At 40.5% G+C, this 22582-nt stretch overlaps 1 protein-coding gene across 2 annotated transcripts; it reads right to left on the bottom strand.

The window, feature by feature from the left end:
• Positions 1–58: 58 nt before the first annotated feature.
• TMEM9B (TMEM9 domain family member B) lies at positions 59–14297 on the bottom strand. Of its 2 annotated transcripts, XM_073882937.1 has the most exons (6): positions 14037–14264; positions 12110–12188; positions 11806–11897; positions 7834–7942; positions 5568–5702; positions 60–599 (listed from the first exon to the last, which is right to left on the bottom strand). In XM_073882937.1, the coding sequence occupies exons 4-6, from the start codon at positions 7915–7917 to the stop codon at positions 444–446; spliced, it is 375 nt and encodes a 124-aa protein (XP_073739038.1). In that variant the 5' UTR covers positions 7918–7942; positions 11806–11897; positions 12110–12188; positions 14037–14264; the 3' UTR covers positions 60–443. The 2 variants fall into 2 exon arrangements, with proteins under 2 accessions (XP_025704216.1, XP_073739038.1); XM_025848431.2 differs by lacking the exon at positions 12110–12188 and having other exon boundaries at positions 59–599; positions 14037–14297.
• Between the last annotated feature and the right edge of the window lie 8285 nt (positions 14298–22582).

Genomic DNA, 22582 nt, shown 5'->3' with positions numbered 1-22582 from the left:
GGGAAAGGGAAAGGGAAAGGGAAAGGGAAAGGGAAAGGGAAAGGGAAGGAAAGGAAAGGAAAGGAAAGGAAAGGAAAGGAAAGGAAAGACCATCTGAAAATTATCTTGAAAACCAAGTTAAAACTGTATGGTGAAAAAGAGAGTGTTTGTTCCAGGTAAAGGACTTCAAGATAATTTACAGGCAGAATTATTTTTATTAGTAAAAGTCACAAATAGGAAAAAGGTTAATTGGCTGACTTTGAGGTGTGTGCTCTTAAAAATGCCTGTATTAATATGTTAACAAGAAAAGAAAATACCAAGCACATTTCTGTTTCCAATTCTGAATTTCCCAGCAAGAGTTGGTGAAATCAACAGGGTATTAAAATAAAACCCAGGAAAACTCAGTCAATTTTCTTCAGTTGTCTGCCTCATTTCTTTCTAATCACCTTCAATTTGATTTCCAATTAGCTGAGGACAACATGACGGTCAAAGACGGATTTTCGCTGCTCTTGAACTTGAAGCTTCCAGCGTTGCTGGGCATACTCTACCTTATTCAGCACATTGGCTCGGCTGCGGGAGCGGGCCAGCACATCGTGGGCATTTGCAAAAGGCTGGTGATCCTGAAAGCCCAGGAATGGAGATCATCAGGGATGGCATGATCAGTGTACAACACACGCACAAAAGAGCAATTATCCAGCCAGAGAGATAGGAGTGGCTGGACTTTACAAACAGACCATCTCTTGGGCCAAGCGCTCCTAGGCATTCAAGTGCCAGTAGGATGAACTCAACTACAGAAATAAGTGTTTCAAGTAGCTTGAGTGATGAGGAGGTATTTGTGAAATGTTTCCAGGAGTCATCATTTCCAAAGACATTTCCCGTAAGAAGCAAGCACCAAGACAAAGACAGTGACAGTGGTCATTTAGGTTAAAGACCAGCCTTCCCTGACAGGTAGGGGAAGAAAATCTATTTTCATGTTAATATTCACATGTTACAGATATGGGAAGTAGAGCTTTTCCTTGCTATATTCAATACTATATAGCTAATCTGGCAGAGGAAAGACTTGTCTTTTACTCTCCTGACTCCTGTTATATTAGATTGTTACTTGCCAGCTTGAGGCCACATTCACCCTTGGGAGAGGAGACAGGATCTTATCTTGACTGGTTTTAATATTTCCCTGCACCTTTAACAGATACACCAAACAGACTGGTTTCCAAAATCCTTTTCATTTCCCCCTCCCCCAGTCTGTAATGAAGACACACAACTCCAACCCCAAGTGCTACAATCACCCTCTATTACCAAGGACAGTAAGGATTTATTACTTCAGCATTTTTATTAGATAAACACCTGAATCTTTCACTGCTGAGCACTCAGGGGCCTCCATGTTAGTTGCTGCCTTAAGAAAGAGGCTATTGAGGGGTTACCCAGGTACCTGTGTAGAAAACCAACCTATCCTAGTCAAAGTAAACCAATGCCACTGATGTTTGTAGTCATGACACAGGAAACCACCATGCTAATCTATCTATGAATGAGATATAAACACAGCTGCCTAAATGACAAAAAGGATTCAGTACTAATTTATTGCTTTTGTTTGCCCTTTCCTTGATCTTTTTCCTGAACCTTGTGTTAGCAAAGCTTCTAAATGTTCCAACATAGGATCCAAGTCACAAGTTGTACCTCTTACATTAAATCTTGCCTCAAAGAAAGAAATATTGTTTTGCTGTGCATGTTTACAAAAGTTCTATTATACATCCAAGACAGGAGTCAGCATGTCTATGGAAAGCGATACACAACCACATAACTATATATACAACTTTAACTATGTGGAGTTACAACACCTGGTCTTCTTTTTACAGTAAGGCACTTATGCAATGTCTACATTTCAAAGACATCAAAAAGTTTTCTATAAGGAATCTTTCCCTGCCTTCTTTACCGAAATTTCCTCAAATTTTCGCTTAATTTAGGTAACAACTTGTTACAAGAGAGGCAAACAGCAAGACCCATTTTTTTTATTTTTAATCTTACAAATGAAAGTAATAAAAACAATTCCATGAAGTTCAAAATGTTTCAAAGATTTAAGAAAAAAAAAAAGTCAGGAACGAGGAAGGCTAAAGTTGTTGGATTACTTGGTTTCCCATAAGGAAATAAACTGATCCGAGGTCATCTAACAAATGAACACATGACTTAGCTCAACTCACCTTGACTTGGTGTCATATCATCTCAACACACTGATTTTGTTCAAGTGGATTAAAATGACTCTTTGGGAATACAATGCTTCAGTGAACTTGTATATAAAATAGTATTACCATTAGTTTATTTTGACATAAACAAGCCTGGGAAGAAGGATGTACTTTCTCAGCAGAGCAGCTCTCAATTTCATAGTCCTGTTATCTACCCTTCAAGGTAGGGGGAGCAAAACTTCCTTAAGGAACAAATTTAAAGGACTAAACAAACCAGTTAATCCTTTTGTCCATTTTCCACCTATCAGAACAAGAATGAACTAGCTGCTCGTGGCCATGGATGCTAGAAGAATGCAAATAGAGATTTACCCTTTTTATATGTTTGTTCTTTTTACACCTGATAAAATTACAATAAACACAAAACATGTTTTAATATAATGCTTTGATAATAGTAATGATGTGTCATGGATATATGATACGATAAATATTGTGACTACTTGCAGTGAGCTTCTTAACTATTTGTACTAACTCTCACTTGATTTAAAATGCTCTACAATGAACAAAAATGAAACAAGATGAAAGGATGTAACTGAGAATTAAACAGAAACATTTTTAAAAGCAGATAAATAGTAAAGAATTCTCATGTTAAGATAAGCAACAATTGTAGAAATTTAAATTTAACCTTTTTTGTACAGAGTAGTTACCATAAATTCACAGCTAGAGGTTAGAAAACCTCTCTCTGCCCAGAATTAATTCAATAGATATCCAAGAGTCAGCCAGGACTCTCAGAGATGTTTTCAGTTAATATATGCACAGAATCAATCACTGGTGAACAAAATGGTTATCAAGCACATGACCCCACCAATCAAATGCCTTTCCTACATGTTTTCATCTACATATTTGTGCATCCATTTCTTTTATGTTCTATGTGCATTACATTAATAGTTTATTTCTAAAATCAGGAACCAAATATTTAATACCGTAAAGGATATAGTTTAAGTTAGACTTTCTATCTATCCATGTGCCTATTAAGAAATAGTTTATGTGAGGGCGCCTGGGTGGCTCAGTCGTTAAGCGTCTGCCTTCGGCTCAGGTCATGATCCCAGGGTCCTGGGATCGAGCCCCGCATTGGGCTCCCTGCTCAGCGGGAAGCCTGCTTCTCCCTCTCCCACTCCCCCTGCCTGTGTTCCTGCTCTCGCTGTGTCTCTCTGTCAAATAAGTAAATAAAAGCTTAAAAAAAAAAAAAAGAAATAGTTTCTGTGGCCTTTGATACAAAACATGTTCATATGTTAGTTCTCAACTGGGGGTGATTTTGTCCCCCAGGGACATCTGGCAATATCTGTGAACACTTCTGATTATCACGAATAGGATGAGAGGTGCTACCGGCATCTAGTGGGTAGAGGTCAGGGATACTGCTAAATATCTTACAATGAACAGGAAATCCCCCGCAACAAAGAATTACCCAACCTAGGGGCGCCTGGGTGGCTCAGTGGGTTAAGCGTCTGCCTGCAGCTCAGGTCCTGATCCCAGGGTCCTGGGATGGAGCCCCACATCGGGCTCCCTGCCCAGCAGGGAGTCCACTTGTCCCTCTCCCTCTCCCCTGCTCATGCTTTCTCTCACTCTCTCTCTGATAAATAAATAAGATCTTAAAAAAAAAAAAAAAAGAATTATCCAACCTAAAATGTCAGTGCTGTTGAGGCGGAGAAAAATCTGTCATATGTGAATGAAAAGTGACACAGGAACAGTACTGGAGATTCTAATGCTTCTAGTACACAACCTCCTGTCCTTCCAGCTCTCTTTCCTCATCAGCCCCATATATATGCCTGGTTTTTGACCACATCAGATCTCTAGTCTTGACCTTTCTCCCAGCCTATCAATAATCCCCTCCTGATAGTTTTCAAAAATGAATAGGCATTTCTTATATGATTAAAAATAAAAGGTGGAAACATACCATAATTAGTCATTTCTTTTACATGTCTGTTTCTGTTTTATTCATCTCTCTATTCCTAGTACCTAGCAGAGGACCTGATACAGAAAAGTTATTATGTGTTGGTTGAGCTAATAAGGAAGGAAAAAAGAGGCAAACAGGTGTTTCTATGAAAGTTCTTGACAAAACATAAATGAAATCTTGCCCAAATAAGTTGAGTATTCATAATTGATATTCATATGATAACAATGTATTGATCAAAAAGCAGGCTCTGTTTGTAGTAATAACTCCAGCCATCCAGTCAGGATTCCCTCTTCCCATCTTTTATCAACAGGTCCACAAGCCATTCCAGGGTAAAAGGACTTCTGACTATAGTTAGCAAGGGTTCACCCTGGCTTTAGCTTTTGGAATTGGTTCTTGAAACTCTATTGAATTTTGTCTATTTTAAGGAATGTAGGCCAATAAAGTAATCCAAAATAAAAAGTAATTTCTATGGGGCGCCTGGGTGGCTCAGTTGTTAAGCATCTGCCTTCGGCTCAAGTCATGATCCCAGTGTCCTGCTATCGAGCCCCGCATCGGGCTCCCTGCTCGGCGGGAAGCTTGCTTCTCCCTCTCCCTCTCCCACTCCCTCTGCTTGTGTTCCCTCTCCCTGTGTCTCTCTCTGTCAAAAAATAAATAAAATCTTAAAAAAAAAGTAATTTCTAAAAATAATTATGTAGAGAATACTAAAATAGTAGAAAATTTGAAAATAGGCCCGAACAGGTTAATGACAAAACAATATAATTCTAAGCTATACTGAATAACAAGTTTGTGGACTATGTCAATTACCAGACATCTTTTTTTTTAATTACCAGACATTTTTTAAAGAAGTAATGTTAATACAAAAAGGAGACCACAAAACAATTTATACACTGATTATACCAACTATATGTATAAAAAGAAATGTGTTTTTAAGTCAGGAAGAGAAGTGGGAATGGTGGTTTTGTTTTTCTCTAAAGATCAGAGATTTTTTAAGAAGGAGGAGAAAAGAAATATAAAACATCAGCAGGTTATCAAGCTGCACTTCCTTAAGAAAAGAACACTGTCTTCATGCTTCCCTTTACTAAAGCCTCTTTGCCTTCTATATATTTGGTCATGTTGACAGGAATGGTATTCAGGCAGGAGCTTGGGGAGAAGTCTATCTCAGAAGCTTTTCTCAGTGTAAACAGGGAAAGGTAATGAACATTGTGTCCTTGATACTAAAGGGCAAAGCCTTGTACAGCATAGTCACCAATGATCATCAATTTAGACCACCATATTGATGGCTATCCAGAGCAATTTCTTCATGAAGAGACATATACTAAATTAAAACAGTCCTTAGCTTCTCTAGTTGAGGATCTGCTCCAGCACATGAACATCTATCTGCAACTATTTTTCACTTGCTCTTTATATCAGGTGATGACAGAGACTGGCCATACACCAGCTGGGGCATGCCAAGTACTTACCCCAACATCGTCATCGCTCTGTATCAATTGTGAGTGTCCAAACAGGCGTCGCTTCAGTATGGGCTCAACCAGAGTAAGGTAAACCATGTATAGAAGTAGAAGGCCCAAAATGGAGAGATAAATTATAATGGTAACCTAAAGGAAGTTGAAAGTAAGTTACATCTCTATTCAAGCCAAGAAATCAGAATTTTGTGTAATAATAGTGAAGCCACGGTGAAGACTGATTTTTCTGCTAAGCATATAGGATTACTATACAAACCAGATTCCAACATAAACAAACTCAACTCTTCACCAAAATCTTGTTTAAAGAAAAAGAGGGGTGCCTGGGTGGCTCAGTCGGTTAAGCCTCTGCCTTCAGCTCAGGTCATGATCCCAGGGTCCTGGGACAGAGCCCCACATCGGGCTCCCCGCTTCACGGGAAGCCTGCTTCTCCCTCTCCCACTCCCCCTGCTTGTGTTCCCCCTCTCACTGTGTCTCTCTCTGTCAAATAAATAAATAAAATCTTTAAAAAAAATAAAAAAAAAAAACAAAGAAAGAAAGAAAAAGAGAAAAGAAAGCATTTTGTCTTTGGGATCTTATTATGAGTCTTTAAAACTCCAACTTTACCTACTGCAAATCATTTGTCACCACTGCTCACACACCAGTTTTCTTTTTTTACCTGAATATAGTGTCCTAGATTCAGCAGCACGTGCTTAGACAATTTAAAGGAACCCTAACAAAAAATTTAATTCAGATGAATTTCAACAGAATACTCTTTTAGATTAATTTAGATATACAAAAATACATTTCAGGCCAGTGATTTTCCTGAGATCTTAATCTGTATGCTGTCAAAAAGTACAGTGTGACACCCTTCTCCCACCACCTCTAGGATGGCTATAATTAGTACCAAATGATAGCAAGGGTGTGGCAAAACTGAACCCTCACACAACATTGGTGGGAATGTAAAATGGGACAACCATTTTGGAAAACAATCAGGCAGTCTCTTAAAAAGTTAAAATAAACTTACCTCTCTAAGGAATCTACCTGACAGGAAAACATATATCCACACAAAGACATGTGCCTAGATATTTATGACAGCATTATTCATAATAGTAAAAATCTGGAAATAACCCAAATGTCTATCAACCAATGAATGGATAATGAAAATATGTTATATTCATATAATAAAATGATATTCAGTAATAGAAAGGAATTAAATACTGATAACTTGTTACAACATGGATAAACCTCAAAGACATTATGCTAACCGAAAGGAACCAGTCACAGAAGACCACATGTTGTATGATTCTATTTATATGAAATATTCAGATCTGTAGAGACACAAAGCAGAATAGTGATTATCTAAGGCTAGGGGAGGGAATGAGATTAACTGTAAATGGGCATGAGGGATCTTTTTGGGGTGATGGGAATGTTTTTAACACTAAATTTTTAAAAATTGTTTTAAATTTCCTAAAATTTATTCACTTGTACACTTACAATGAGTGGCTTTTAGGGTCTGAAATTACACATCAAAAACTTAGCTGAAAAATAAAAAAGTACAGTGAGGCTTTTTCTACAGGACAGCACCCTGGTGGAGTAGGAACTCTCTCACAGAAATCTTTGTAACTGTTACACTGTTACAGCTGACCACCCCAGATTCTCCATGAGGGCTTTTCTTGGGGGAGGGGGAATGAATGGGAAGCTTCATATAAAAAAATTGGGGAGAAGAACTGTTTAGCCACCATAATTAAGTAATTAAACTCATTAGAGGTCCAAATGGTGATGAGTGATCTACATTCTACTTCCTATAAAAAAATAAAGGAAATCTTAGAATCCAGAAGCGATACTTCTAGGAGAGTCTCTCTCTCTATTTTTTTCCCTAAGGGTTGAGAGGGCAGGAAGAAAAGGGCCTAGTCATGCTGTGCTCTCACTAGCTTCTGACATACGTGGCCCACAGAAACGCTGGGATATATTTCAGGATATGTTAATTTCACACAGGGCATTTTTGTGCCATTTCACATATCACACCAAGTAACATGTCCTAAGTAATCCACAAAGCATCTCAATGAAGCAGGCAGAGAACAGACCCACTGTTCCTATGGGGCTGGTACTGGGGATGAGAAAGGAAGGGGTTAGTGGATGATGGGGAGGGGAGGAAGAACAGCGGTTGAATGAATGAAATAGAATTCAGATGTCCAAAATTTTCTTTCTTGTCTAGATACCATCAAAAACTACTCCAGAAGCAGAAGAGATGAATTTCTTTCTTTCTTTTTTTTTTTTTTTTTACCTTGATCGTAACAGAGCTTCTTTCCTCGTATTTGCATTCACAGCGTAGACAGTATGCTTCTACATCAGGCCCACGCACAGGCATGGGATCCACAACATGAAGGCAATCACTGAAAAAACAAGGATAAAATATTGCTTCAGCCTACCTGGATTTTCTACTTATACTGATCAAAACTTTCCTGAGATCCAGAATAATCACTGAACTTAAGAATTCAAGGAACAAATAATAAGGGAAATGAAATCATTTGCTCTCTCAGTATTAGCAATTGGGTGAGATTTAACAATCTAAGAACCATAAAGACACATATGCAGTGGCTATTTTCAAAACTGCTGCTAACAGTTAAAAAATGCACCTGAAAAGTCTCAGATGGGATCAAAAACTACTTAGCACATCCAGTTATAGTTAGACTTGTTCATTTACCAAGAAAAAATTGCTTTAAATGATTTAAAGTATCTTGGGGCATTGTTCAAATGTGAGATTATCTCTTTTATGAATTAACATCAATCTTAACTGCCACAGAGTGGTGTATGAACGGCTAATCACACTGAACAGTTGCTAAATTCTGAAACTCTGGAAACTGGGCACTCAAAGGTGCAGTAAGAAACAATTACTTTTCAAAAAAAAAGAAACAACTACCTTTCTAAATGAGTAAAAGTCTATTGAAAACATGAAGAAATAGGATTATGACAAGAGAAATATTTAAAAATGAAAACTGATTACCCAGAAGTATATAAAAAATAATAAAAGTCTAAATGTTTTTGTTGTTGGATGTTATTTTTTCCCCATTTTCTAGGCCATTTATTTATGGCTTATGAAAAAAGCAATTCCATCAAAAAAATCTTGTCCCAGAAATCTGTCAATTCTAGGAAATAATTAAATTATGACTCTCCCCAACTATTAAGAGCCTACTACTCTGTTCACCTTCAGCAAAAGTAGGCAAAACTCTCCTGTCCTGTCAACTGCTGGGCAATTTTCTTTTGTCATCTCTTCCTCAGGCACTTCTGGCTGTCTGAAGAACTGATAGCATCCTATCTCATTCCACCCATCTTTCTTGGGGGCACCCAATGCTCTAGGCTACATCTTTCCCTCTGCCCGGCAAAATCTACTTTTTGTGTTCCATTCCTTCTGAGCCATGGCATAGGAGAGAAAACCCAAAATGGCATAAATGATAAAAATTCAATCAGTTATCCCTAACAGGTAATTTAATTTTAACGACGATACTAACAAAAAAATAAGCCTCAACTGGTGGTATGGTAAGGTCCCACAACTCACACCATACAAGTTTGTGTTATCTGTTGCAAACATATAAGAAAACCAGTAATGTATCCAACTGGATGCAGGCATAAAATGGGCAGAGGAAACTAAATCCCATTCAATCACAGAGGTCATCCAGGCCAATATACTTTCAGAGAGGTCACCCATACAATGTCACAGAGTAGATTAGAAGCTAAAAGGACCAGAACCCAGGGTTCCTACTGCCTAGGCTGGCTCCCCTGTAGCTCTCTAAACCTCAGGAAAATAAAACTTATCTCCTTGTTTCCCAATTCAGCTTCAGAAGCCTTCATAACAATACCTAGGAATTACTTGGGGAGCTAAGTGTTGAGTATTGAGTGTTTCTCTTTAAGTACAGATACAGTTTAATAACAAGGAGATATTGAGTGCTGCGCAAAATTTGTGCGGGGTGGGAGAAGAAGGTTGGTCTGGCCCGCTAGTCAAAAACACAGAACCTAGATACAGAACTCAACCACTCCGGGAACTAGGCAACACCTCCCCCTAGTGCCAAAATAAGGATATTATCAGCTAACATCACACCTCAAACACAAACCAGAGAACTCAAACTTTCCTACTGTCAGACAGCGTTAAGTCAATAAAGAATTAAAGCTAACAATGGAACAAAATGGAAGCCAGAAAGTAAAACTATATCTAGGACCAAACAGATATTAGGGGCTTTGTAAAGTCATAACATCCTAATTAATCATAACCTGCTTATCCTTCTAAAACCAGTTAACAGCTGAGAATCTATCTCCAGTAAAAGGCTGAGATGCAGGAAGGAAGCAAGGGAGAGGGGGAAGAAAAATCGCAAACAAGCCTTGTTTTCAACTATTTCTTTTCAAAGCTCCCTATTTTGACCAAAAACCAGAGTGAATAGCATATGATTCTGTCTGAACCTGGAATTATAAAAAGTCAGTGAAAAGATTAGTGCTAAACACTTGAACAGTGAGTTCACCTGCCACTCAAATAATAGGCATCACATTCTATTACTGATAATAAATGAAACTAATTTTAAGCGCTTAGTGTATTTGGAAAATGTATAGGAATAACTTAAAAACTTATTTGAGCTTTCTTGTATCATAAAGGTAACTTGATGATATAAAATCTATAATATGGCTAAATCACTTTGTAGTATGAGACAATTTAAAGTGGAGCACAGAAGTTCAGAAGAAGTTGGGGCACCTGGGTGGCTCAGTCGTTAAGCGTCTGCCTTCAGCTCAGGACATGATCCCAGGGTCCTGGGATTAAGCCCCACATCAGGCTCCCTGCTCTGCAGGGAGTCTGCTTCTCCCTCTCCCTGCTTCTGATCTCTCTCTCTCTGCCTCTCAAATAAATAAATAAAATCTTAAAAAAAAGAAGTTCAGAAGAAGTTTTCAAGAATACACTTATCAAATATCAGATTGAATCTAAATGAATACCATGGGAAGAACAGACAATGGCATCAGAAAAAAGAAACATGCTCAAAAAAGAAAAAAGAAAAGAAAAAAGAAACATGCTCAAAGGCTGCCTTTTCTTTTTCAAAGTCAACTTGAAATATTGTAACCAAATGAATTTAATTTTGCTTTCAAAGTTTTGCTGGCTATTTAGCTGTGAAATCAGGTACATGTGAAAGTTCCTAGCATTTGGAGCTATTCTTCTTATATGCCTATCCCAGCAATATTCTACCATGTTTACAAACCATAAAATACCACAATTCATGAGAAGGAGCCCATCATCCTGCTACAAAACAACTGCTTCCCAATCTTTTAAGCTATATGTAGAAAAGCTATCATTTGTAAGATCCATAACTAGAGAAGACTGCTGGTGACTAGTGAGTCAAGATCCCAGTCATCACAGGCCTGCCTGATACCCCAAGGACTGAGGGAGCCACTTCTTGATGTACCTATATCCACGGCACACCAACAGGGAAAACTAGGAGATACGTGGCTCATTCCCATTTCCTTCCGGAGCCTTTTGACACTTTTAAACATAGTCTCCTGTATTTGGCAATATATCATCAAAACCTACAAGTTGTGGAAATTATAACCCAGATAAATGAGGTTTGCTTACCTTCCAGGGAAAAGCAAAAGAGACAAAATTTAAGAGGGCACAGGAAGGTAGCTATGGGCAGTGTAGGTGCCACAAACTCAGCTCTGTCCTGTATAAAACCCTCCCTACTTGGGGCTTAGTATTTTGGCTATATTCGTTTACATTTATATCACGCACTCAGGGCCTTACTCTCACTTTTTCAAATAGAAGTGGAATTTGACACACTTAAAAAGAAATACAGGTGACCCTTGAACAACGGGCTGAACTGCATGGGTCCACTTGTATGCAAATTTTTTTCAATAGATACAGTACAGTACTGCAGATGTATTTTCTCTTTCCTATGATTGTCTTGATAACATTTTCTTTTCTCTAGTTTACTTTATTCTAAGAATACAGTATATAATACATTTAACATATAAAAGTGTGTGTGAATCAATTGTTTTATTGGTAAGGCTTCTGGTCAACAGTAGGCTATTAGCAGTTAAGTTCTGGAGGAGTCAAAAGTTATATGCAGACTTTTGACTGTGCCAGGGTCAGCACACCTAAGCCCTACATTGTTCAAGAGTCAACTGTATTTAAAAAGGAAACAATACATTGGATGAACATTCTGGGCTAACAGTGACAACCACAAAAAGAAATCTGACAGGTAATTCAGTAATCTAAAATACTTACCAATCTTTTTGGGATATGTTCTTATTATAAATATGCCCAGAATTATCTTTATATGGAGGACAGATACATTTACATCGGACATCCTCGAAATTCTGTAACCAAAATGGAAACTTAGTATAGCTTGTTAACAGTTTAGCATCAATATTTTTAAAAAACTGCACCATATACATTTTGCTAAGCATCCCCTGCCAAATATTCTAAAACTTTTCGTTTTGAGAGATAAAAAGTTTTTAAAGGTCACAGTTTCTTTTTGGTAACGCTAATGAATCATTATATATTACATAAAATTATTTTGAAATAATACCTGTAGGTGATCTGTGATTTCTCAATCACCTTTATAGGTCACATGACAGTCCAACTGTGCTAATGTTATCACCATCTACCTGCCAGTAAAAAGACACAGTAGACAGATAACTGTGCCTGCAAACAAGAATCCAATTACAAAAGGATGGGGAAGAATCAAACTAAAAATTACTCACAAATCAAGTCACAATTCTACTAAACACCATCCTTCGGCCCTTTGGTAGAATGGCACTAATATGGATAAAGGGGTTCAGACCAGAGCTCTACAGAAGGGGTGAAAATTTTAGAGACACCAGCTATATTTAGAAAGGAAGTATGCAAGGCAAGTAGCTGGAGTCTAGCTGAGATCAGTTTGGTCTACGCTTCCCCAGAAACTTTGCTTCTAATCCCTGGTAGACAAAGAGGATAACTACTGATAAAGCAAGTTTCACGGGGTGGAGAAAGAGGTGACTAAATGTATGAGTACGGGGAATAGGAGAAGCTTCATCAGCAAAGGGGAATTTATCTGAGAAGGCAAGTGGCTCATTAGTCCCCAGAGGACAAGGCCCACTGCTCCTATATATGGTGCTATGCCTGGCAGAGCTGTTGACAATGCATTCATTCGGCAACCACTCAGTGAGCATTTGCTCAGTGTTGGAACTTGTGCTCAATGAAGTGGATTCAGATAAGTGTAAGACATGGTTCCTGCCAGTAATGAGGACACACCCTAGTAATGGAGACTGACAGATAAATACATCATTACAATACACTCTTAAAGTGATGACAGGAGATATGCAGAGGATGCCAGCAATGTTTTGAAAGACAGGAACCTCGCTGTTGTCCCTATTTCTGGTGGGAGGTAGGAAAGATTTCAAAAAGAACTCCCAATCAAAACCCCCTGATCTGTCTGCATTTAATCTGTCTTTCCCAGCCCCTGTATTTAAAGAGTATCTTTAAATATCTATATTTATCTATAATCTAGATACTCTAGATTAAAGCTATTTTTAAAAGATGCAATTTCACTCTGTTTTCCCATCATATTAATGTGAATTCCTTCTGTTTTCCCCAATAAGGAACTAGCTCATCAAGGAGAAAGCACAAGTGCGTACGGGGGCAGAGCAGGTGTGGAGGGTAGGAGCATGGAGGGGACTAAAGAGTAGCATGAGGAGCCTAGAAGGACCAAGAAGTGGAGCAGGGGAGAATGCTACAACTTTACCTCCCTTGTAGTTTGGACCCTTCCTTCCTCACTAAAATATCAGGAAGAAAGGCGGCAAAAAAAGGGGCCAAGAGACCCTGGAGGGAGTTAGGTCAGGATATTAGGCTGGTGAGACTCTGTGCAGGTCCCAGTGGGAAGGCAGGCTGCCAGGAGAGGCAAGGCAACTAGTTCAGGGATGAGTTGAAATGAGTTAGGTCCTAACCGGGAAGATTTCCGTGGGCCGGAGGCTTCTCATAATTTTGGTTTAGGGAATGGGGGCGGGGCAGGAAGAAGGCTGGCTGTGAGGCAGGTGGAGGGCGGCGGTAGACTTAAGGAGCTTAAGGGTGGAAAGTTAAAGGCTCTCAGAGTTGGAAAGGTTGTAAAGTCTGAGGTGGGTGCTGTCGGGGCTGGGAAGGGAAATGTCTAGGAGGTGGAGGAGTTGCTGTCCAGGCTGTGGGCACTGTGATGGGTGGAGCTGGGGACGGGGGCGGGGTATCAGGAGGGAAAGGGGGAGTAGTGTCAGGGCTACGGGTGGCAGTGGGGGCAGTGACTGTCAGACTGTCAGGGCTGGACGGCGAGAGTGCTGTCAGGTAGTAGGGTGTTGGGTGGGGGTGCTGCAAGAGCTATGAAGCTAGGGGTCCGGCCGGCAGGGCTGGAAGACGAATGGGGTGGGGAGCAGGTTGGCCGACTCAGTTTCCGCAAGGCCGGAGCAGGGGAGGAGCTCCTGTCTGGAGCGAAGGCTGGGCGGACTCACCTTGGCGGCGTCTGACAGCTGCACCAGCAGCAGCACTGAGAGCGCCAGGAAGGACAGGCTGAGCAAGGAGCCAAGCCGAAGGAAGCCTCCCCACAGGGTCGCCATCGCTGCCAGGCCCAGCGGTTCCCACAGCCCGGAGCCCCCGAGACCTGCTCCCGGCTGGGGCTCAGGCTCGGGATCCGGCTCCGGCTCCGGCTCCGGCTCCGGCTCGGGCTCCTCCGCCCGCACTTCCGTCTGGGTCTTGGCGTCACCGGCCGCGCCGGGTCAGCTACAAAAAGCATCCGCCCCGGAAACGGTTCCCGGTGCGCAGGGCCGGGAGGTTGCGCTGTGCCGGCGCCTGCCCGGCGGACACTCCGGCGGGGAAAGCGGAGGGGGCGCCTCTGGTCGAGCAGCTTGGGCCCAGCAAAGCTTTGAGGCACGAGGCTGTCTTTCTTGGGCGCAGAAGCAGCGGGGGCTGTGGACCGCCAGTGCCCTGGGAAGTCCTCTCGCCCAGAGAGACCCCCAGCAAACCTGGGATCTCAGACAGGAGCCTCCAGCGACCCCTGCGAGGCCGGAGCCGTTAGTTGCCAGACCCCTGAGGCTGGAGGGAGCCCAAGCCCCAGGGATCGCTTTGAGAGGGCGGCACATCCTACAGGCGCAGGAACTGGGCCACAGCGGCGCGGCTGGGCTGGGGCGGGCCAGGCCAGGCTCCGGAAGGTGTGGAGTTGGCCAAAGAACCGCCCTAGTAGCCTCCTCCGCCCAGGACTCCAGAATGTGGGGAATTGCGGCGCTACAATCCTATTCAGGGAGGCTGGCTTCTGAGTCAGAGTTGGGGGAGCGCTGACCGGTCTTCCTGGTGCGGGTCATCCTCTGCAGGTAATTTAGGAAAACCCTGGAGATGGCACAGTGTCTCCAATTAAAATATTTTTCAGTGAGTGAAGATAGTGTGGAGCGGGGTAGTGGAAAGGGTACAGAGCTCATCATCACCCCTACAGATTTGCTGGATGACCTTGGGCAAAACACCTTTTATGGGCCTCTGGTTCTTGGTTCACTTTGAGGAGATTGAACTCTTATCTGTGGATTTCAAATTCTCCCATGGAATACCCATGTTTCTTTCTTTTCCTAGTTTGCAGAAGTGTTTTAATTAGATTTTAATATTTTTCTCCCGTGTGACTTTTTCCTTTACCTTTTTTAAAAATTTTTTAGTTTATGTAGGCTCCGTATCCAGCATAGGGCTGGAACTCAGGATCCTGAGATCTAGAGTCGCGTGCTCTACGAGTGAGCCAGTGTGGTGCCCCTCCCACGTGATTATTGTTGATGCCAGAATCTAACACAGGGTGTCTGATATTGTGCCAAATATATTTAGCCCCTTTCAATCCCAAGTGGCAAGTGGTGCCTAGTCCCAACCAGAACCAGAGGGGTAGGACGGATGCCCTTTCATCAAAGGCCCTCCAGGCTGCCCTGTGAAGGTACTGTCACATTAGTGAGATAACACGTCTTTGTTGTGGATGTTCTGCTGGCCAGAGAACAACCTGGAGACCCTTGGAGTTAAATGTGTCTGTGAGGCACTGTGGATCTGTGACTGCTAAAAGCAAGTTTGGGATCAATTTAGGGTTAATTGTCCAGGTCTGACATTTAAAGGGAGTGCTCGCTCTGGCTAAAACCTCGTAGGCCTTTTCTTCTTCAGAATTGTTCTCAGGGCCTTGACTGGGAGTACAGAGGCTTAAAGTAAATATATAGTAATGCCTCTGTCTGATGGGCCTTATCTGTTTAATGGAGAATTACCAAGTATACTCATGGAAGCAGAATTTTAGAGTTACACTGTCCAATACAGTAGCCACTAGCCACATGTGGTAATTGAGCACTTGAAATGTGGCTAGTCAGAATTGAGAAAGTGTAAAATATACACTGGATTTCAAAGACTTAGTACAAAAAAATACCTCTAAAATATCTCAATATTTTTATTTTAAGGATGAAATATTTCAGATACATTGGATTAAATAAAATATATTAAAATAATTTCATTTGTTTGTTTTTACTTCTTAAATGTGGCTAATAGAGAATGTAGTATTTATGTTAGGCATCGCTGTCCTAGAATATAGAATATGGCTACCATGAGGGGAGTGTGACTGTAAGATGGTTGCCTGGCTGGAGACTGAATGAAGACTCAGGCTTGGGTAAGGAGAAAGGCGTCTAAGCCTGCTGCACAGCCAGAACCAAGGGTTCGGGGGAGGTATATGTCCACCAAAAAAATGAAAGTAATTTTAGGTGATACAACAGAAATAAAAGAGGTTTTAAAAAGGGGGGGGGAGTAAAGAGGTTAGTTCCTCTTGTTCTGCCCTGCTCACACCTAAATAACACTTTCCCCTTAGGTCAGGGGTCTTCCAAGCTAGAAAGACTTACCTGACTTAAATGCACTCCCTCCTGTATTTGTGCAAATATTTCATAACTTAACCCTACTATAGTAAAATTATGTTTTCATATCTGCCTCTATATTCCCAGCCTCCACTCAAATATGGTGAGCTTTTTGAGGGCAGGGGCCTTGCCTATTATCTTTGTGCCTGGAAACTGGGATATTGGATTTGGGGTTTTTTTTGTGTGTGTTTTTTTTAAGATTTTAGTTATTTGACAGAGAGAGACACAGCGAGAGAGGGAACACAAGCAGGGGGAGTGGGAGAGGGAGAAGCAGGCTTCTTGCTGAGCAGGGAGCCGGATGCGGGGCTCGATCCCAGGACCCTGGGACAACGACCTGAGCCAAAGGCAGATGCTTAATGACTGAGCCACCCAGGCGCCCCAAAACTGGGATGTTGTAAAAAACAGTATTTGTGGGGACCCAGAGAAGGGAAAAGGTGAATGGGAGGGGCTCATAGGGTCTTGTCAAAGAACCAGTCCTTACATGGTTCCTTTCTGACCATGAGAAAGTGATGCTGAGCCCAAAGAACTATGGATGGGATCTGAGGCACCATAGTAGGCAGGAGAGGAGAGATTTCTGACCTAGGGTCTTCTTGACCTATAGGCCACATCAGTGTTCTTTTCACAGGTGAAGTGGACTTAGCACCCATCTTTTCCCTTAGTACCCACTCTTCCCCTCCCTTTTCCTTGCTTCCCTGTGACTTAAGTTTTCCTACTTCATTCTTTTTTAAGGAGTGACACAGGTCCAGGGGCACCTTCCCACCTGGACTGGGCCCTCTCACTTCTTTGTGAGGCCTGAAAAATTCCCTGGTGGGGGATTTAAGTGTGGAAGTCAGAAGGTTAGGAAGCAGAAGGGACAACAGTTCCATGTATGTGGGACCATGGTTTTGGCAGCTCTGTCTGCAGCCCCCTCATCCCCTTTCCCCTCCAGTGATCAAACAGCTTTTTGGATGTCCCCTTCTTATTTTTCCACCCTACCTGATCTACTCAACACTTTCCCAGGCCATGCCAGTCCAGAACAAATGGAGGCATGCACAGCATCAGTGATGATGGTTTCCTTGGATTGTGCCTCTAGTGGTTATGGGAGGGGACACACACACACACACACACACACACACACCAGTTTCTTTCAGCTATTTCTGAACACACACACACACACACACACACACACACACACACACACACACCACACCACACCACACCACACAGTTTCTTTCAGCTATTTCTGAACATACCCAGGAACATCTTATATGAGCCTTCTCCTTTACCATGTGCCTGGCCAGGATGCTTCCTCCTACCTGACCTCCTTTAGTGAGATTTTCTGTCCTCCACTTCCTGTAAAGCCATGTACATGTGCCATGCCACATCACTTGCTGGTCCCCACCTTGATAACAATGTATAGGGCCAGAATATTGTCTGTTCCTAGAGATGCTGGTGCCCCTATTGCTGATAAGTTATTGGAATCCCTAAAATAACAAAGCAACACAAGGTTTGGTACCAAAGCAGGGAGAATTTTTAAAAGTTTCCTTCAGAGTAGTGCTAAATCAGTATTGTTGGTTTCCCAGTGTCCTAAGGGAACACTTAAGGAAAACAGTCCCTCCTCTCTAATCATTAAGATTTTCAAATACATGAAACATATTATTTGTATTTATTTTTACTAATATAGTATATTTTAATTTTTCTTATCTTTTAGCTATCTCTTCTGGGATATATCTCCATATTAATGACATGCTTATAACTAGTTCTTGATTTTTCAGTTTGGTCTATTATTTTACTTCTTCCTATAGGAAAGAGACTATGCATATATACTCTAATGCCCTCTCATAAACACATATATTATTTCTCTATCCTTCAATGTATCTATATCACCTTAAGTAAATAACCTCATTATATTATTATGTCTGTATATATTATTCATAGTTGGTTCCACAAGCATAATATTACCATATTGGTTTTTTGACTGAAATTAGCCATTGCCTCTTTTTCCATGCTTTCTTAAGTGGCTAGCACTCAACTATCTATAATTAATTTATCCAAAAGTCTCCTCTCCGTACATTCAAACACATCAGGTAGCCTATTAGTTTCTGTTTTTAAACTGAAGACAACCCTCCAGGAGTCTGTCATTGTCCTTCATGCTGGGCTAGCTGTCCTCTAAGCCTGCTGCAGTTTTTGTCCTAGGAAAATTGATCATTTATTCTCTTTTCTACTTTTTTCCTGAAAGATTTCCATATTCCAAATCTTCTTCTGAATTTTTACATTTTAATTATCCTGTCTTCCATTTCCTAGAGTATTTTCTTATCCACCCTTACCCCCACCCTTTAAATAGCATTCTGTTCCATCTGGGGATGCAATATCTTATTTCTCTGTGAATATTTCTAATGTTGTATTTCTTGAATTGTCTGCATTGAGTTTTTCAGTCTTTGTTTGTCTTTTGTGTTAGAAACTTTTCTTAAATATCTGGAGATCCTTGGCTATCCACTCATATGTAAGAGTGTGGCCTAAGAAGGAGAGCCGATTGGAAGCTCTGTTTACATAACAGGACTTGTAACTAGGACACCCTGCAGTCTATTTCAAAATTCTAGTTGCAAATCCATTAGTGGTCTGTGAAATAAACGTAGTCAATTGCAACCAACCTTCCTCCCACCCACCCCAAATGACAGAATAGAATAGAAAATATTATATCAGAATATATCACATATAAAAAGAAAATTATTTTGTGAAACTTTGGTTTTATATATGTATACATCATATATACACATTAAGTACTGAGGCAATCCCATAAAATGGGGATTTCTTATTGTGGGTGTTTTTTCAAAGAAGTTTGTAAAATTACCACTTGGTATGCTCAAGGAGATCTCCAAGTATCAAAATAGGTGAGTCTTTTCTCTTGGACGGAGAGGTAAGTTTCTCTGGAGAAAAATTCTCTAAACTTGTGCCTGCTGGTCTGGTAGCCAGTGTTCATTCATTCAAGTATTTGCTGAATACTTACATGCTAAACAGTGTTCTCAGTACTGGGTATACATCAGTGTATAAAACAGACAAAACTCCCTACCTTCTTGGAACTAAGATTCTAGAGGGGGAGACAGACAATAAACAAACATGATAAGTTACATTGTAGTTAGGTATTGTACTATAGTAACAAAGTAACAGAAGGCAAAGCTGCATATATGCATACAGATTCCAATAAGGGGGTAGACATGGTAGGGGTGGTGAATGTTAGATTATTTCATGAATGAAAATGAAAGCAAAGTCATCATCTAAGAGTGAGAATGGGGAAAGAAGTCTTAGAAACTTGAGAAGTAGAGAAGGTATGAAATAACCTAGGAGATAGCCCAGCAAACTACAGCTGGAGGCCAAATCCTACAAGCTAAGGATAATTTTTATACTTTTAAATGGTTGGGGAAAAATACAAAGATGAATACTATATTGTGACACAAAGATTACATAAAATTCAAATTGAACTCATTTACATATTGCCTATGTACTTTCTGCTACAATGGCAGAGTAGATGAGTCGTGAAAAAGACTGCATGACATGCAAAGCCTAAAATACTTATCATCTGGCTCTTTACAGAAAAAGTTAGTGGAGCTCTGATCTAGGAGAATGGGAAGGGGAATGACTAGGAAAATATAATGTTGGGCAGCAGTAAGGGCCTAAGAGTTATGGACATGAATTTAAGGTAAGACCAGTCACAATTAATCTTCGATAAAGGAGGCAGGAATATGCAATGGGAAAAAGACAATCTCCTCAACAAATGGTGCTGGAAAACTGGAAAGCTACATGCAAAAGAATGAAACTAGACCACTTTCTTACACCATACACAAACATAAACTCAAAATTAATTAAGGATCTAAATGTGAGACCTGACACCATACAAATCCTAGAAGAGAGCACAGGCAGTAATTTCTCTGACATCAGCCATAACATAATTTTTCTAGATATGTCTCCTGAAGGGAGGGAAACAAAACAAAAATAAACTATTGGGACTACATCAAAATAAAAACCTTCTGCACAGCAAAGGAAACAACTGACAAAACTAAAAGACAACCTATTGAATGGGAAAAGATATTTGCAAATGACATATCCAATAAAGGGTTAGTATCCAAAATATTATAAAGAACTTACACAACAACACCAGTAAAACAATCCAATTAAAAATGGGCAGAAGACATGAACAGACATTTCTCCAAAGAAGACATACAGATGGCCAACAGACACATGAAAAGATGCTCAATATCACTCATTATCAATGAAATGCAAATCAAAACTACAATAAGGTATCGCCTCATACCTGTCAGAATGGCTAAAATAACTCAAGAAACAGGTTGAGTTGGCAAGGATGTGGAGAAAAAGGAACCCTTGTGCTCTGTTGGTGGGAATGCAAACTGGTACAGCCAATGTGGAAAAAACTATGCAGGTTCCTCAAAAAATTCAAAATAGAACTATCCTATGATCCAGTAATTGTACTACTGGGAATTTACCCAAAGAATACAAAAATAATATGAAGGATATATGCATTCCTCTGTTTACTGCAGCATTATTTACAACAGCCAAACTATGGAAGCAGCCCAAGTATCCCATTGACTGATGAATGGATAAAGATGCACTATGTATATGTACACACACACACACACACGAATATTACACAGCCATAAAAAAGAACAACGTCTTGCCATTTGCAACAATACAGATGAATCTAGAGCATATAAATGCTAAGTAAAATAAGACACTCAGAGAAAGACAAATACCATGTGATTTCACTCATGTGGAATTTATGAAACAAAACAAATGAACAAAAGTAAAAAAAAAAGAAACACAAACAAAAAACAGACTTTTAACTGTAGAGAAAAGATGGTTACCAGAGGGGAGGTGGGTAGGGGGTTGGGTGAAATAGGTGAAGGGGATTAAGAGTACACTTACTGTGATGAGCACCAAGTAATATATGGAACTGTTAAATCACTATATTATACACCTGAAACTAATATAACACCGTATGTTAATTACACTGGAATTAAAATAACAAAAGATAACATACATTTTAAAAAAAATAAAGTGAGACCAATCAGCATGGTTACTGCACACATTCAGGGAGAGAGCAGGCAAAGAGCTGGCTTTAACTAACATTGTGGTTTTGTGAAAAGACAAAAAGTGAGGGTAAATGGAGTTAAAAGTATATGTAAGTGAATCATAATGACTGACCATGGGATCTAAACTGGTTATGAAGTGAGGAGAGGAACTCAGGGAGGGTAGGGACAATGAAAGGTGGTCGTCAAAGGGAGGTTGAAATCAAGTTACTAGGAGATGGCTGGAAAATACAAGGTGATGGTCAGACAGTGAGATACATCAGCCTGACATTATGGAGGGATTAGTTTTTGGAAATAAGAAAATCAAAGGTATGACCATGGGAATGAATGCAGTGTTGGAATAGGAGAGGATACTATCAGTGGAACACTGTTATTCAAGGAATATGTAAGGATGTTGAAAGGATCATCCACGTATGTAATTTAATCATCAAGAATTAAATCAGGAGTAGTGTTGTGGGGAATGAAATGAGCCAAGAGCTAAACTTTTTGAGAAATGAGAGTGAATGACCCAGAGATTTTATAGATGACAGCAATAATGAAGGGAAATAAGTGATACAATTTGATGGCATGAGACTCAAAGCTGGGGTGTTTTAAAGGAAGACAAAGGGAGAAATGGAAGCAGTGATATGGAACAAGAAGAGCATCTACTTCCAACTCTTGACCAGTAATAGGACTGTGGAGGGAAAAACCACCTGGAGAGGGTTGTAGTGAAAGCACTGTCCTAGGAGAAGAGCCACGGACAGAGGTGTCTGACGCTTCAGAATGCTCCACTTTAAATCCCCATTTTCAGTGAGATGCCTCCTCCCAGCTCCCAGCTGTTCTTGGTGGCTCCAACTAATTCAGTTTCTCCAGAGGATGAAGGAATGAACAAACAAATGAGTAAGGAGTGAGGATTTCAGGTCTAACTTACTTTATAGTCTTTCGAGTAATTGTGTTTTTAGCCCTCTACCCCTTGCTATTCAAATAACCGATGTCTCCAACTCCTCACTCAGTCTTCTCTGAGATTCTGTGCTATACATTTGCTTGATTATTATTATTGTTGCCCCCCCCCGCCCCCAACCCCCACCCCCA

This window comes from Callorhinus ursinus, unplaced genomic scaffold, assembly GCF_003265705.2.
Source record: "Callorhinus ursinus isolate GAN/ISIS: 27379988/994484 unplaced genomic scaffold, GSC_fseal_2.0 scaffold49, whole genome shotgun sequence".
NCBI classification, from domain to species: Eukaryota; Metazoa; Chordata; class Mammalia; order Carnivora; family Otariidae; genus Callorhinus; species Callorhinus ursinus.
Note: the sequence above shows the minus strand (reverse complement) of the source record. Positions and strands in the feature narration are given on the sequence as shown.

Bases quoted from the DNA above. Each gene is read 5' to 3' on its own strand.
- TMEM9B (XM_025848431.2), bottom strand. From the start codon at position 14,141: ATGGCGACCCTGTGGGGAGGCTTCCTTCGGCTTGGCTCCTTGCTCAGC. The intron at 7,943-11,805 runs GTAAGTATTTTA...TTGTTTTTTCAG, and splicing joins AACATATCCCAAAAAGATTG to TGATTGCCTTCATGTTGTGG. The intron at 5,703-7,833 runs GTAAAAAAAAAA...AACTTCCTTTAG, and splicing joins GAAGCTCTGTTACGATCAAG to GTTACCATTATAATTTATCT.